A 16,900-nucleotide genomic window follows, 5' to 3' on the forward strand; every position below is an offset into this window, starting at 1 on the left:
GCAGGTTGAAGAAGGGAAGGGTTGAGGTGGCCAAGTTTCCTGCGGGTAACCGTTTGATGGTTGGAGGCATGGGAGGTAGGAGACAGGGAAAGTGTGAAACTGAGAAGGTTGTGGTCAGAGAGAGAGAAAGGGATGTTGGAGAGGTTACAGGGAGTGCTTAAGTGGGAGAATGCGAGGTTGAAGGTGTTGCCATTGGAGTAAGTGGTGGCTTGTGTCCATTGCGAATGGTTGGGACCCATCGGTGGGATGGTGTGTTGGGACCCATCGGTGGGATGGTGTGTTGGGACCCATCGGTGGGATGGTATGTTGGGACCCATCGGTGGGATGGTGTGTTGGGACCCATCGGTGGGATGGTGTGTTAGGACCCATCGGTCGGATGGTGTGTTGGGACCCATCGGTTGGATGGTGTGTTGGGACCCATCGGTGGGATGGTGTGCCCGGGTGTATTTCTAGTGTTAATATGTGGTTACACCCCTTTAGCACCTGATGGGTAAATGCATGAGCTAGCTTTTGGGATTTGAGCACAGGTATATCTTGTTTGTTTCTTGGGTGTATTTGATCGCCTGTGCATCTTTAATTTTTTGCTCTATAAACAAAAAAAATATTTTCAGGAAAAAAACCTATATTTTGGACTTATTGATATAAAACATGTCCAGTAAAAAAAATTAAGAAATCTAATTTTGTCATAAATGTATTCTTCTCTGTGTCTTTGCTAAAAAAAAATCCAATGCGTGTAAATTAACTGGTTTAAAGTTATATATAGTGTTTACAAATGGCGGGATATATACTGGAATTTTTTTTTCTACTAGTAATGGAGGCGATCAGCGACTTATAGTGGGAATGTGACAGGCATTCTGACACTGGGGGGGGGGGGGGGGAACTGACTTGGTGTCACTGACATCCCCAATGACACCAATACAGTGATCAGTGCTAATAAAAAGCACCGACACTGTACTAATGGCACTGGGCAGGAAGGGGTTAACGTGGGGTGATCAAAGGGTTACTTGTGTGCTGTGTTTGTGTTTCACTGTAAGCATACTGCTATGCAGAGCCATACAAAGCAGTGTGCAGGAGCTAACAGGCGAAAGATCCGTGTTGTCTATACACAGGTCTCTCCCCTGTCGGAGATACTCGGCGATCACCGGGTGCCAGCAAGTAATCACCGGCCGGGACCCGGTGATTGACAGCCGAGGCTGCGAATGGCGGTGCTACCTGGAACTGCGAAATCACGTATATATACACATGATTGTGCGCACTCGTTCCGAGCTGTAGCAGTATTTCTGCTATAGGGCGGCACGGAACCGGTTAACTACATTGGTAAAGTCTGCCGAGTCCAACAATCACTTACTAACAAATACAAACTGTACCGGAAATGTTGGATATCTCTCCTTCTGGACACGGGGAACACTCATAGCAGCATTTATGTATGGAAGAGCCAAACTTTTTTCTGCTGCCGGGTAAACAGGGATCTGAGCATCGAGATATCGGAACCTGAAATCAGAAATTATTATCATTATTATTATCATTATTATTATCATTAACCTCTTCCATACCGGACACTTTTACCCCCTTCCTGCCCAGGCCAATTTTCAGGATTCAGAGCTCTCACACTTTGAATGACAATTGCGCGGTCATACAACATTGTACTCAAACTTAAATTTTATCATTTTCTTCACACAACTAGAGCTTTCTTTTGGTGGTATTTAATCACCGCCGGGGTTTTCATTTTTTGCTAAATTACCAATAAAAGACCCAAATTTTTGAAAAGTTTGCAAATAAAGAATTGTTCTTCATAAATTTAGGCCGAGATGTATTCTGCTACATGTCTTTGGTGAAAATAACCCAAATTAGGATGTATTATTTATCTGTAGGAAAGTTATAGAGTTCACAAACTATGGGATAGATCTGAAAAAGATCAATCCTGAAGTACTGACAGCCAATCTAATTTCTAGAGGTCCAAGAATGTCAGAACAATACAGATATCTCCCAAATGTCAGGACAGTACAGATATCCCCCAAATGTCAGGATAGTACAGATATCCCCCAAATGTCAGAACAGTACAGATATCCCCCAAATGTCAGGATAGTACAGATATCCCCCAAATGTCAGAACAGTACAGATATCCCCCAAATGTCAGAACAGTACAGATATCCCCCAAATGCCAGGACGGTACAGATATCCCCCAAATGTCAGGACGGTACAGATATCCCCCAAATGTCAGGACGGTACAGATATCCCCCAAATGTCAGGACAGTACAGATATCCCCCAAATGTCAGGACGGTACAGATATCCCCCAAATGTCAGAACAGTACAGATATCCCCCAAATGTCAGGACAGTACAGATATCCCCCAAATGTCAGGACAGTACAGATATCCCCCAAATGTCAGGACGGTACAGATATCCCCCAAATGTCAGGACGGTACAGATATCCCCCAAATGTCAGAACAGTACATATAATTAAAGAAATAAATGACTTGAGGTCTCCCCCAAATCCGTACCAGACCCTTATCCGAGCCTGCAGCCTGGCAGGTCAGGAAAGAGGGGGGGGGGTGATTGACACTCCCTCCCAAACCACACCAGGGCACATGCCCTCAACATGGAGGGGTGAATTGGTGCAGGGGGCTTCCCCCCACAAAGAGAACAGTATGATCTGGCGCTTAACTAGGACCAATGGTAATGCAAACAATATGTAAGGGAGTCCTTATAAGTCCTAATTACTCTGACAAAGTCCTTTTAAGGCCCAGAATTCCACAATATACAAAAAATCCAAAGAGTTGCCGGCGGCAGCCGTCCACAGGGAGTGACCAGCTATGTACAGAGGGACAGGAGGTGCCAGCTAAGTGCAGTGTTTTATATGCAGTATATATATATATCTGTGTGGGTTTCCTCCGGGTACTCCGGTTTCCTCCTACACTCCAAAGACATGCTGATAGGTTAATTGGATCCTGTCCAAATTGGCCCTTGTATATGAATGTGAGTTAGGGACCTTAGATTGTTCGCCCCTTGAGGGTTAGGGACTGATGTGAATGTACAATATATATGTAAAAGTGCTGCGTAAATTGATAGCGCTATATAAGTACCTGAAATAAATAAAGAAAGAAATATATATACATGATTTCTCATTTCCCGGTAGGGGGCGCAGTCGAGCCATTCGTGTCTGCGACTGTCAATCGCCGGTCCTGGTCGGTAATTACCCGCCCAGAGATTACCGAGCATCTTCGATGGGCACACTGCACAGCACAGCCATCCAGAGCAGTGTGATTACAGTGAAGCACACACCACTGCCCCCTAGTAATACACTCCCAGCACACAGTTAACCCTTTGATCGCCCCTCATGTTAACTCCTTCCTGCCCAGTGCCATTCGTACAGTGTCAGTGCTTTTTATTAGCACTGATCACTGTATTGGTGTCACTGCAGATGTCAGTGACACCAAGTTGGTTCCCCCCTAGTGTCAGAATGTCCGCTGCATTCCCGCTAAAAGTTGCTGATTGTCGCCATTTCTAGTAGAAAAAAAAAATCTCATTATCTATACCGCCATTTGTGAACGCTATAACTTTCATGTAAACCAATTAATTTACACGTATTGGGATTTTTTTTTAGCAAAGACACGGAGCAGGATACATTTTGGCCATAATTTATGACGAAATTAGATTTTTAAAATTTTTTTACAGGACATGTTTAATAGCAAAATGTCCAAAATCTTGTTTTTTTCCTCAAAACTGTTGGTCACTTTTTGCTTATAGCGCAAAAAATAAAAAAATGTACATGTGATCAAATACCACCAAGAGAAAGCTCAATTCGTGGGAAAAAAAGGATGTAAATTTAATTTGTGTGCAGCGTTGCATGACCGCACAATTGTCATTTAAGGTACCGCAGCGTCGTAATGAAAAAAATGGCCTGGTCAGGAAGGGGGGGATCCTCTGGAGGGGGAGGAGTTAAAGAGGTTAAAACACTCACAAGATGACAACAAACTTCAGACGTATCAGATTAGTAGGTCCTTAGCTCGCTGCTTTAGCAGGGTCTGCAGCTGTCATCTGGGCTGGAAGATGGGAGAACGGAGCCGGGATGTCCTGTGTATATGAGGAAGTGCACCGGAACCCGCGTGGAACGCACGGGAGGGAGTGACATCACCGGAAGGAGGTGAGGATAGGGACCAGGAAGGAGGTGAGGATCGGGACCAAGAAGGAGGAAAGGATCGGGACCAGGAAGGAGGAGAGGATCGGGACCAAGAAGGAGGAAAGGATCGGGACCAGGAAGGAGGAGAGGATCGGGACCAGGGAGGAGGAAAGGATCAGGAGCAGGAAGGAGGCGAAGATCGGGACCAGGAAAGAGGTGAGGATCGGGAACAGGAAGGAGGCGAGGATTGGGACCAGGAAGGAGGAGAGGATCGGGACCAAGAAGGAGGAGAGGATCGGGAACAGGAAGGAGGCGAGGATCGGGACCAGGAAGGAGGAGAGGATCTGGACCAGGAAGGAGGAGAGGATCGGGAACAGGAAGGAGGCGAGGATCGGGACCAGGAAGGAGGAGAGGATCTGGACCAGGAAGGAGGCGAGGATCGGAACCAGGAAGTAGGCGAGGATCGGGACCAGGAAGGAGGAGAGGATCGGGACCAGGAAGGAGGAGAGGATCGGGACCAGGAAGGAGGCGAGGATCGGGACTAGGAAGGAGGAGAGGATCAGAACCAGAAAGGAGGCGAGGATCGGGACAAGGAAGGAGGCGAGGATCGGGACAAGGAAGGAGGCGAGGATCGGGACCAGGAAGGAAGAGAGGATTGGGACCAGGAAGGAGGCAAGGATCGGGACCAGGAAGGAGGAGATGATCCAGACCAGGAAGGAGGAGAGGATCGGGACCAGGACGGAGGAGAGGATCGGGACCAGGAAGGAGGCGAGGAACGGGACCAAGAGAGGATCGGGACCTTGAGGGAGGAGAGAATCCAAAAATCAAATCTATTTTAAGTACCCCGTTTTTCCCAGGACTGCACTGAATCCCAGCAGCCTTCCCCTCAGATCTTCTAAAAAAAGCACTGACACTGTACTAATGGCACTGGGCAGGAAGGGGTTAACATCTGGGGAGATCAAAAGGTTAACTATGTGCTCTGTTACTATAAGCTGTGTTCATGTGCTTCTCTGTAATCACACTGCTTTGGATGGCTGTGCTGTGCATAGCCATCCAAAGCAGTGTGCACAAGCTGACAGGGAGGAGAACTGTCCTCCTCCTCGTCGGAGATGCTCAGCAGTCACCGGGTGAGTGATCACCGACCAGGATCCGGTGATTTACAGCCATGAATGGTGGCACTACCCTACCGTATATATACGTGATTTTGCACACCCGTGCCGCCCTGTAGCAGTATTTCTGCTATATGGTGGACGGGAAGACGTTAATTACCACCTTACTCAGCCACAGAACCTGTGTCATTAATATGTGTTCGGGTGAAAAGGGATGAGGCAGCCACCCTATTTTGGCACAGAATGTGGAGATGAGTCCACTGCCCCCTGAACGTGGGCACGGGGTGCCTTGCAAGGGGGAGGCGTATGGTACATTAAGGAAGAGGCTGCATGATCATTACTTCCCATTTCTCAGCCACTAGTGATGGTCTGCACACCCCCTGTGTTCGGGTCGCGGTAGAAAGTTATACTGCGAACATCGAACATAATGCAGGTCTATGGGACTTGAAAATGTAAATTAAAAAAATGCCCATTTGGACGGCTTATATGCAAGTTATTGGCCATAAATGTGGGGACTCGGGCACTGCCCTGAGGGACATGAATCAGTGAAAGAAAACATTTCAAAAAGTACTGTTTTTAAAGGATTAGTCATTTTCATTGCTTAAAGTTAAAAAAAATGAAAAATTCCTTTAAATATCATGCCTGGGGGGGTTTTTCCCTAAACAACCTGCAAAGTTGCACATCTGTGTATTAAACCTGCTGCAGCAAGACTGACATTTAAAAAAAAAAAAAAAAGCATCATGGAGTCCCCCCGCCTAATCTATACCAGACCCCTTAGGTCTGGTAGGAAGGTTAGGAGGGACCCCACAGTAAAAATGTATTTTAAAAAATTTTTGGGGGTTCCCTCTAAAAGCCATACCAGACCCTTTAGGCTTGGTAGGACTTTTAGGGGAACCGCACCTCCCAAAATTTTGGAGGGGAGCATTGGATCCCCCCTAAATTCCTACCAGACCCTTGATCTGAGCACAGGCCTGGCAGGCCAGGAGAGGGGTGGGGCAAATGACCCCCCTCTGGATCTTACCAGGCCACATGCCCTCAGTGTCCCCATGCCAATGATAACAAGGGACTCTTCCCCACAACCCTGGTCCAGTGGTTGTGGGGGTCTGTGGGCAGGGGGGCTCATTAATATCAGGGTACCCCTTAAATAAGGGGGCACCCTGATGCTGCTCCCCTTGTGTGTGAGTAAGGGGTACTTGTAAAAAATAAATAGACCAGACTTTTGAAAATATCCTTTATTGAACAAAAAACAAAAAATATGTTTTTGACAAGTCTTTTATTTTAAAAAAATGGTTTCAGTGTTGTAATCCATTATCAATCACAGCGTCCCGTGTTGTCCTGACGAAATGAAAAATCCCGACACCCGCCGACCCGTCTGCACCTGCGGAGTACTCGCCGATATCAACATTTGCAAGTCAGACGTAAACAAACGTCACCGCTAGCTCCAGCCAATTATGTACCTGTCAGTACTGTCATCCACAATTGGGCGGAGCTAGCGGTGACATCCCTGCTAGCTCCGCTCAATTGCCGTGAGCCATGATTGGCCAAAGTCACTGAGACTTTGGACAATCATGGCTCTTATTGTGAACTCAGCTGTGATTGGCCAAAGCATTGCACCTGACCTGTGGTCAGGTGCAATGCTTTGGCCAATTACAATGCGTCACCAGAGCGCATTGCACTGTGGGGCACACAGGTGAATGGCCCGCTGAACGCCCCAGATGTTCGTATGTTCAGTGAACACTCGAACATATAGACCATCCCTACAAGCCACCAAGGCTGTATGCCTGTAGGCAGGTGCAGTCTGCTTTCTTCACTGTAGGTGGCACCCGGCACATCCTGGAAAATAAGTCAAAGGAAAATCATTTTTTCTATGGTTTCTTTGTTTCTGGAGGCAGCGTTCCGGTTCGCTACTATGTGTTCAGGTGACCTTGGGTGGCCATCGTTGGTGACCCCCATGTTTTGTCACATCCCGTCTATTAGGGAAAGTGATAGTGGAAGGGAAAGGTTCCTGACGAATAGGAACAGGCTAGCACCCTCCTAGATAGCTAGAGGGAGATGGAGTCAATTGGTAGGTGGGAGGGCTGAGAAGCAGTCCAGGTGTAATAGTTAGCAGGGTGAAATTAAGTCAGGGCTGAGATGCTCTGTAGAGCAGTTCCCTGACACCTCCCCTGATCTAGAGACTTGGGGGAGTCTCTAGAACTCAGTGGGTGGGGGTGAGGTGGAGCTAGTCTGCACTCTTGAAGGATCCTGACCAATCCTGAAAAGAAGGCTTGGCATGGGGCCAGGACAGCCCTTAAGAGTGACCAATCCTGCTCAGCAGCAGGGAGAGTTTAGGTGGAAGATGTGTGAGAAGCTGAAGATCAGGAGCCTGGGAGGGGGCCGGGTGGGAAGGGGCTTACCTATAGGCAGTAGTCCTGGAAAGGAGGAAAGCTCAGGACTTCACCAGCCCCCAGAGCGAGGATCACCTATGCAGTAGGGAAGGAGCAGCCCAGCAGAAGGCCTGAGAGCATCAACCAAACCACCAGCTCATAGGAGGACTGTCAGGGATCTCCTCGATCCCCGCCGCGATGGTCCCAGCGCAGGCGCAGTGTGCCGCCCTGTGCAGGGACTCGGGCACTAGGTCCGGCCAGGCCGCGGCGTTCGAGTTCGCGCATGTGCAGTAGAAGCCGCGGCCGCCCACTGGGTACCAATGGCAGCGCAGGGCGGGATATTTAAATGGCCCTGAGCTGTCATTCAGTGCCTTCTGGTCTTCCCTGTATCCTGTACCTGCGAACCTGTGAATTGTAAGTTGCTGACCCGGATTGTGCTCTGACCTTGTTGTATTCTCCTGCCCAGACCCTTGCTTTGCCTGACCTCTCTCTTGAATGCCCCCTATTGGATCTGACCTGCTGTTACTGACCTGGCGTGTGACCCGACTATTCTCTGCCCGCTGCCTTGTACCATACCGTCCTCCCTGTTACTGACCCGGCTTGTCTGACTTCGCACCTGCTCAGCCATCCATCCCTCCCAGTGGGGTCTTCTGACCTCCTCATATCAGGCTCTTCCCCGTGGGAGCCCTCGGTGTATACCACTACCACTGACGGGTTTACCCAGTAGCCACGACCTGGTCTCGGGGAGCTCCAAGTCCATCCCCACCATCAGGGGCCCTGGTAAACAAGCACCCTGGGACTTAGACTCCGTGCTCTGGGAACGCCTATTTAGTGGAGTGCTAGTGGTACCGCCGGGTGGTCCCTTACAGTACCAGAAGGCCATGATGGAGCCTCGAGGAGGACCCTCCCCGCTGGAGGAAGTTTGTAGGCACCTGGCTACCCTGACACAAGCTGTAAACGTATTACAGGACAGATGTTTACAGATTGAAAATCGGTTCCAGGCCTGCACTATATCTGTCCCTGCACCACAGGCCCTGGTCCCTGCACCTCCACCCGTAGTGGCCCCTGAGCCTGCTTCAGGGGCTCCCGCACCACTTCCTATGGCCGAACCCCGAGTACCCTTACCGGAGCGTTTTCACGGGGACCGCACATGCTTCAGGTTGTTCCGTGAGTCCTGCCTTTTCTATTTCGAGTTACAACCTCGTACCTTTTTGACGGAATCAGTAAAGGTGGGGTTTGTCATCTCCCTCCTGCAGGGTGAACTCCAAGACTGGGCCCACCGACTGAGAGGGAACAATGACCCCCACCTAGGCTCAGTTAACGTTTTTTTTGACGCAATGGCCATCTTATACGATGACCCACAGCGGGCAGCTTCGGCCGAAGCAACCTTGTACACGACGAGCGGCAGAGGAATACGCCTCTTATTTTAGGCGTTGGATGGGGGACACACGCTGGAACGAGTTTGCTCTTGTGCACCAGTTTCGTATGGGCCTGTCAGAGGCCCTGAAAGACGAGCTCGCCCGGGTAGAAATGCCTGAGGTGCTAGAAGACTTAATTGCACTAACCATCAAGATTGACCGTAGACTGCGGGAACGCAGGTTTGAGAGGTCCGGTCAGGGTCGTGGAAGTACCTGGGGGTCTTTCCAGGGTCCCAGCCAATCCACTAGGCCACATTTCTAGAACCCACCGCCGGAAGATACTCCTGAACCCATGCAGCTAGGCCTGGCACGACCTAAGCTATCTCCAGAGGAACGCCAGCGCAGACGCTCCCAGAACCTATGCCTCTACTGTGGTGAAGCTGGTCACATGGTACGATCCTGCCCGCAGAAACTGAGTAAGTGCACCTCTTCTTCCTTATCTGTTGGCGATGTTAATTCTTCCCAATACTTAGTTGTGCCCCTCTCCTTTCAGCTTCCAGAAAGGACCGTGGAAGTGACAGCCATAATTGACTCGGGGGCATGCAGCTGTTTTGTAGATATTAATTTTGCTCGCCAGCAGGGTATTCCCCTCCAACCAAAAGAAAAGGGGTTCAACATATTTCTGGCTGATGGGTCCCGGATAAGATCAGGGGTGGTTAACCAGGAGACCCCTTCCATTGCCACCACCATTGCCAGCCAACACCAGGAACTCCTCCGCCTGGATGCTATCGCATCACCCCTTTTCCCAGTCATTCTGGGGTTCCCGTGGTTACGGGCTCATAAGCCCCAGATTGACTGGGAGACCAGGGTAGTCTCGTTCCCTTCCCCATACTGTCAGGAACACTGCCGCACTTCGGGCCCGGGGGTCCCCCAGGTCCTCGTGTGCTCAGAAGGGGATGCCGACTTAAGGCAGGTCATTCCTGCAGCCTATCATGAATTCCTTGATGTATTCAGTAAATGGGGAGCAGATACTCTACCCCCCCACCGCCCGTATGACTGCCCTATTGACCTGTTACCTGGCTCAGAGATCCCTTTTGGGCGGATCTTCCCCCTTTCGGAGCTCGAATTGGGGGCCCTGAGGGAATACATTGAGGACAGCCTCCAGAAGGGATTCATCCGCCCCTCTACCTCTCCGGCAGGGGCAGGGATTTTCTTTGTAGAAAAAAAAGACAAGACCTTGAGACCGTGTATTGATTACCGGGAGTTGAATAGAGTCACAATCAAAAATCGTTACCCCCTGCCATTGGTACCAGAGTTATTTCAGAGTTTAAAGGCTGCAGTGGTGTTCACAAAGCTGGATTTAAGGGGAGCATACAACCTGGTTCGCATAAGGGAGGGGGACGAGTGGAAAACGGCATTCCGCACCCGCTTTGGCCACTTTGAATATCTGGTCATGCCTGTTCGGTCTGTGCAATGCACCGGTCACTTTCCAACACTTTGTGAACAACATTTTTAGGGACTTCCTGGATGTCTTTGTTATTGTCTACTTAGACGATATTTTGATTTTTTCACCTTCTCTGGGGGAGCACAGAGTTCATGTAGCAAGGGTATTGGGGCGCTTGCGGCAGCACGGCTTGTACGCCAAGGCTGACAAATGTTGCTTTAAACAATCCAGCATTACTTTTCTGGGTCTGATTATCTCCACCACGGGGGTCGCGATGGACCCTCAGAAAGTCTCTGCAATACTGGATTGGCCTAAACCCACAGACAGGAAAGGCGTCCAACGGTTTTTTCGGGTTCGCAACTTTTACCGCAAGTTCATCAAGAACTTTGCGGGTCTGGTCTCCCCCATTACTCAGCTAACCAAGCTTGGAGCTCGGTTCAGGTGGACGCCAGAGGCGCAGGAAGCTTTTGAAGCTTTGAAGAAGTTATTCACCTCAGCACCCATCCTGGGTCACCCAAATGCCGCCTTACCCTACATCTTGGAGGTAGATGCATCAGAGAATGCAGTAGGTTCCATCCTATCCCAGCGAAAGGGCACCAGGGAATTGCTCCATCCTGCGACAGTCTTCTCACGGAAACTCACCTCGGCGGAAAGGAACTACGATATCAGCGATCGTGAACTTCTGGCTATTAAGACAGCGTTAGAGGAATGGAGGTACCTGCTGGAAGGTGCCTCACACCCCATCTTGATATTTACAGATCACAAGAATCTGGAGTACCTGAGGACCGCCAAACGCTTACGCCCACGACAGGCGAGATGGGCATTGTTCTTCTCAAGATTTAATTTCCACATTACGTACAGGCCTGGATCAAAGAATACGAAGCCAGATGCGTTGTCACACATGTATGAGGACACCAAGGAGGTCCCAGTGCCCGACACTATCCTGTCTTCGGGAAACTTCTTGGCGCTCCAGACGGACCTTCGTTCCAAGATAATGGAGGCATCCACGGCCATACCCATCCCAGCCGGGGTGCCCCTCCAGAACAAGGGGGGACTCCTATAGAAGGAAGATCGGATTATGGTGCCAGAGGAAATCCGAACCTTGGTCTTGGGACATTGCCATGACCACCCGATGGCAGGGCACTTTGGCTCGGCCAAGACCCTAGAGCTCCTCCGACGCTCCTTCTGGTGGCCTGACATGGCTAAAGATTGCAAACACTACGTTAACTCCTGCATCACCTGCCAGAGGAACAAACCATCAAGGAACAAGGCTTTGGGGCTTCTGCGGCCTTTACCGATTCCCGAACGGCCTTGGCAGAAGATTTCTATGGATTTTATAGTCGAGCTCCCACCATCACTAGACCACACAGCAATCCTTGTGGTCGTGGACCGTTTATCTAAGATGGCCCACTTCATACCATTAAGGAAGACTCCGTCGGCAGCCGAAACTGCGCGAGTATTCATTCAAGAGATTGTAAGACTGCACGGGGTTCCTGAAGACATTGTCTCAGACCGAGGGGTTCAGTTTACCTCAAGATTTTGGAGGGCTCTGTGTAAAGCCCTGGACATCCAACTGTCCCTCTCTTCTGCATTCCACCCTCAGTCCAACGGACAGACCGAAAGAACCAACCAGACTCTGGAGCAATACCTGCGCTGCTATACATCTTTTGCTCAGGATGACTGGATACCACTTCTACCCTTGGCGGAATTCGTGTACAACAACGTGTGCCATTCGGCAATGGGGCAGTCCCCGTTCTTTTCCAATTATGGGTTTCACCCTATCTTCCTCCCGGACTTGGTCCCTGAATGCCCAGTTCCAGCAACACAGGATACATTGACATTCTTCTCCTCGAACAACAAGAAGCTACAGGAAGCCATCATTCGGGCCCAAGAAGACTACAAGAAGGCATTTAACAAGAAACGAAGGGGAGATCTGGTGTTGTGGCCCGGAGAGAAGGTTTGGTTGTCTACATTCAACAAAAAGATGCTTTGCCCCTCAAAGAAATTGGGACCTAAATTTATAGGACCCTTTTGCGTTAAGCGGATGGTCAACGAGGTGGCTTACGAACTTGTCCTCCCTGACACACTCAAGATCCACCCAGTCTTCCATGTGTCCCTGCTGAAGCCAGTGATCCCAGATGCCTTCCCTGAACGAGAATCTAGACCTCCGGAGGCCATAACGGTTGAAGGGGAAGAAGAATTTGAGGTGGAAACAATCCTGAAGTGCCGAAGGAGGGGGGGCCAGACCCAATTCCTAATCAAATGGAAGGGCTATGGCCCTGAGGACAATTCTTGGGAACCAGCCCATAATGTCCATGCGCCCAGACTTGTCCGGAGGTTTTTTCGCGATCACCCGTGGTGGAGAGATCGGGTGGGCATCCGGAGGTTGCCCGTAGGGGGGGCAATGTCAGGGATCTCCTTGATCCCCGCCGCGATGGTCCCGGCGCAGGCACAGTGTGCCGCACTGTGCAGGGACTCGGGCACTAGGTCCGGGCCGGCCGCGGCGTTCGAGTTCGCGCATGCGCAGTAGAAGCCGCAGCCACCCGCTGGGCACCAATGGCAGCGCAGGGCAGGATATTTAAATGGCCCTGGGCTGTCATTCAGTGCCTTCTGGTCTTCCCTGTATCCTGTACCTGCAAACCTGTGAATTGTAAGTTGCTGACCCGGATTGTGCTCTGACCTTGTTGTATTCTCCTGCCCAGACCCTTGCTTTGCCTGACCTCTCTCTTGAATGCCCCCTATTGGATCTGACCTGCTGTTACTGACCTGGCGTGTGACCCGACTATTCTCTGCCCGCTGCCTTGTACCATACCGTCCTCCCTGTTACCGACCCGGCTTGTCTGACGTCGCACCTGCTCAGCCATCCATCCCTCCCAGTGGGGTCTTCTGACCTCCTCATATCAGGCTCTTCCCCGTGGGAGCCCTCGGCGTATACCACTACCACTGACGGGTTTACCCAGTAGCCACGACCTGGTCTCGGGGAGCTCCAAGTCCATCCCCACCATCAGGGGCCCTGGTAAACAAGCACCCTGGGACTTAGACTCCGTGCTCTGGGAACGCCTATTTAGTGGAGTGCTAGTGGTACCGCCGGGTGGTCCCTTACAAGGACTGAGTGAGTGTACATGCACCCCCTGGGCCAGTTTCTCTAGTGGGAAACTGGATTAGCCAGGACTGCCTTACATTTAAAGTAACAGGCACTGGATCCCCTGCTTACGGATTCCTTCAGACAGCTGGATAAAGAAGTATCTAGGGTCTGGGGTGGTCCACCAGGAGAGGTTGGCTAGCTCTCCAATAAGATGATTCTTTGTTTTAAAGAGACTTGTACATAGTTCCAGGAAGATTGTCCTCAATTGCAGTTCCTTTGGGCATCCCATACGCCCCTTACCTCATCCAAGTTCAAAATCCCCTAATAAAACAAAAAAACCCAAGATCAAGGACTGGTTACTGTCTCTGGAGTGCAAGTCTGGAAGGAAATGCATGTTGCCTGGGTGTGCAGGACTATAGGGGGACCCAAATCTCTAGTGACTAGTGAAGGGGGTAATGCTACACTAGGGAATCACAAACCTGTGCTGCAGCTTCCTTTTGGGACCGGACTGCATTCTGCCTTCTAAAGACAGATACAGTTGGTGCATCTTTACACACCGCCCCTCTGCCAAGAACTGAACTCTGAGTGATACCCTTAGCGGTATCACTTATCTGCAACTGGACTCTGTGTTTTTATTGCTGCACCCACACACGTGCCAAGATAAGGGGGTGGTATAAATGTTATGGGGGCCCATGCCATTGTTTCTTAAATGGGACAGTACACAGTTTTGTGTAAGCAAAATGGCATGGGATCCCACCAAAAATCATAGTAAACCCTTATCCCTGCATTCAGCCTGGGTCACCAGGAAATGGGCAGTCGTCCCTTTCTGGCCTTGCCCAACCTGAGCATCTATGAAGCTGTCCTGTCACTGATCTTCCTATAGCTCCATATTCTGCACATGACTATATTGAGGTCCCCGACTGCTCGTAGCACTAGGATCATGACAGGTTGGCTCTCACCATTTTACTGTATCTAAATCTATCCCATAATAAAATAAGTCATTGTTCAGAATCTCCCATCAACCGTGATACTGACTGATGTCACTGCCCACCGAATAATATGCACTCCCCGGCCACTTTATTAAGTACACCGTGCTAGTAGATGGTTAGACCCCTTTTGCTTTCAGAACTGCCTTCATTCTTTGTGGCATAGATTCAAGAAGGCGTTGGAAACATTCCTCAGAGATGTTGGTCCATATTGACATGATAGCATCACGCAGTTGCTGCAGATTTGTCGGCTGCACATCCATGATGCAAATCTCCCATTCCACCACATCCCAAAGGGGCTCTATTGGATGGAGATATGGTGACTGTGGAGGCCATTGGAGTGCAGTGATATCATTTTCATGGCCAAGGAACCAGTTGGAGATGGTTTGAGCTTTGTGACATGGTGCATTATCCTGCTGGAAGGAACCATCAGAAGATGGGGACACTGGAGTCATAAAAGGATGGATTTGGTCAGCAAAAATACTCAGGTAGGCCTTGCTCATTTGGTACTAAGGGGCCCAAAGTGTGCCAAGAAAATCTCCCCCACACCATGACACCACCAGCCTGAACCATTGATACAAGGCTGGATGGATCCATGTATTCATGTTGTTTACGTCACATTCTGACCCTACCATCTGAATGTTGCAATTGAAATCCAGACTCATCAGACCCAGCAACGTTTTTCCAATCTTCTATTGTCCAATTTTGGTGCGCCTGTGTGAATTGTAGCCTCAGTTTCCTGTTCTTAGGTGACAGGAGTGGCACCTGGTCTGGTCTTCTGCTGCTGTAGCCCATCTACTTCAAGGTTTGACATATTGTGCATTCAGAGATGGTATTCTGCATTCCTTGGTTGTAACGAGGGGTTATTTGAGTTACTGTTACCTTTCATCATCTTAAACCAGTCTGCCCATTATCCTCTGATCTCTGACATCAACAAAGCATTTTCCTCCACACAACTGCCACTCACTGGATATTTTCTCTTTTTTTGGACCATTCTCTGTAAACCCCAGACATGGTTGTGCGAGAAAATCCCAATAGATCAGCAGTTTTTTAAATACTCAGACCAACTGGTCTGGCACCAACATGCATGCCACGTTCAAAGACACTCAAGTCCCCTTTCTTCCCCATTCTGATGCTCGGTTTGCTTTAGCAAGATGTCTTCACCACGTCTAGATGCCTAAATGCCTTGAGTTGCTTCCATGTGATTGGCTGATTAGCAATCTGTGTTACCAAGCAATTGAACAGGTGGACCTAATAAAGTGGCCGGTGAGTGTATATCACAACTGTTACACCCACTCATGTCACTGTATATAATCTGTCACCAACTTGAAGATACATTCTTGTTTGGTCACATTAGATCAGTCACCATTTATCCAGGAGACACCTCTAGGGGGTTCTAAATGTTCTTATGGAATTTACGTTCACCAGCAACATGGAAAACACAAAGAGCTGCCCAGTTAGATTTATTTTCTATACATTTATATTTCTTTTATACATTTCATGGACATCCTGAACTGCTTTGAGGGCCCAATTGGATGTATTACTAATAATGTCCTGATTTTAATGCTGCTGTTTTCTGTAATAATTATATCCCGTGTCATACTGTATGTCAGAGATTTACAGACCTCATTACCTTCTATGACAACTTTATTTCATAACACATACATACACAAAGTAGGAAATAGATCACTTATAGGAAACTTTGCACAAAATGATGGCAGTTAACAACCTTCACTGACTCCAAGAATGACCCCTTTCATGAACATACGTATCTGCTGGAATATCTTAAAACAAGGATACAAATTTCTAGAAATCCTAATTATGAACCTCCTCAGCAAATGATATGAACAGAAAACATTGAAGTCATTTCTTACGTTGCCATGTTTCCAGAAGATGTTACTCATATCAAACGTTTTGGGTACAAAATCCGGGTCTTGAAAAACGGAAATTTTGCTTTGAGGAAAAGATATATTGTTTATATAAAGGCAGCTCTGTACAATAAGATTGGTTGGGATTTCTCTTCTCTCATTGAAGTAGATCTCGCCTCCATCTGGGTCGGTGTAATGAACATTTCTCACATATTTGTGCAGCTTTTCATGGAAGACAGAAATACTCACATTACTATATACAGGTATAAAGGTTCTGAAATTAAAGTCTGATTAAAAAATACAAAGTGGTTAGATCCATGTTATTATTATTATTATTATACAGGATTTGTGGCACCAATAGTTTACTCAGCGCTTTTCTCAGGGTCCTGTCCACTGCAGACGTTCTGGAAGATCTGGCATTTCTGCCAATACCCTGCATGGCCACAGAAGCACACATCAGCCTCAGTTTTGTGCCACATGGCCTTTAAAAGGAGGCTCATCACTTCCTCAAGACACTGGATGATCTCTAGCCCCCCTTACCCTGTTCCTGTTTCCTGTGATTTCC

The 16,900-nt window shown here is 48.9% G+C and overlaps 1 protein-coding gene across 1 annotated transcript in view; it reads right to left on the reverse strand.

Annotated features, from left to right (window-relative positions):
• Positions 1 to 16,547, reverse strand: part of LOC149465137 (vomeronasal type-2 receptor 26-like) — a 46,989-nt gene extending 30,442 nt beyond the window's left edge. The window contains exons 1-2 of the mRNA XM_089673625.1: positions 16,342 to 16,547; positions 1,368 to 1,491 (exon numbers count right to left, since the gene is read on the reverse strand). Of these exons, the coding sequence (XP_089529751.1) occupies positions 1,368 to 1,491; positions 16,342 to 16,371 (154 nt within the window). The 5' untranslated portion in view covers positions 16,372 to 16,547. The remainder of the gene's footprint in view (positions 1 to 1,367; positions 1,492 to 16,341) is intronic.
• Between the last annotated feature and the right edge of the window lie 353 nt (positions 16,548 to 16,900).

The sequence above is a fragment of the Staurois parvus genome, unplaced genomic scaffold, assembly GCF_062004578.1.
Source record: "Staurois parvus isolate SC_StPar_1 unplaced genomic scaffold, SC_StPar_1.0 ptg000143l, whole genome shotgun sequence".
NCBI classification, from domain to species: Eukaryota; Metazoa; Chordata; class Amphibia; order Anura; family Ranidae; genus Staurois; species Staurois parvus.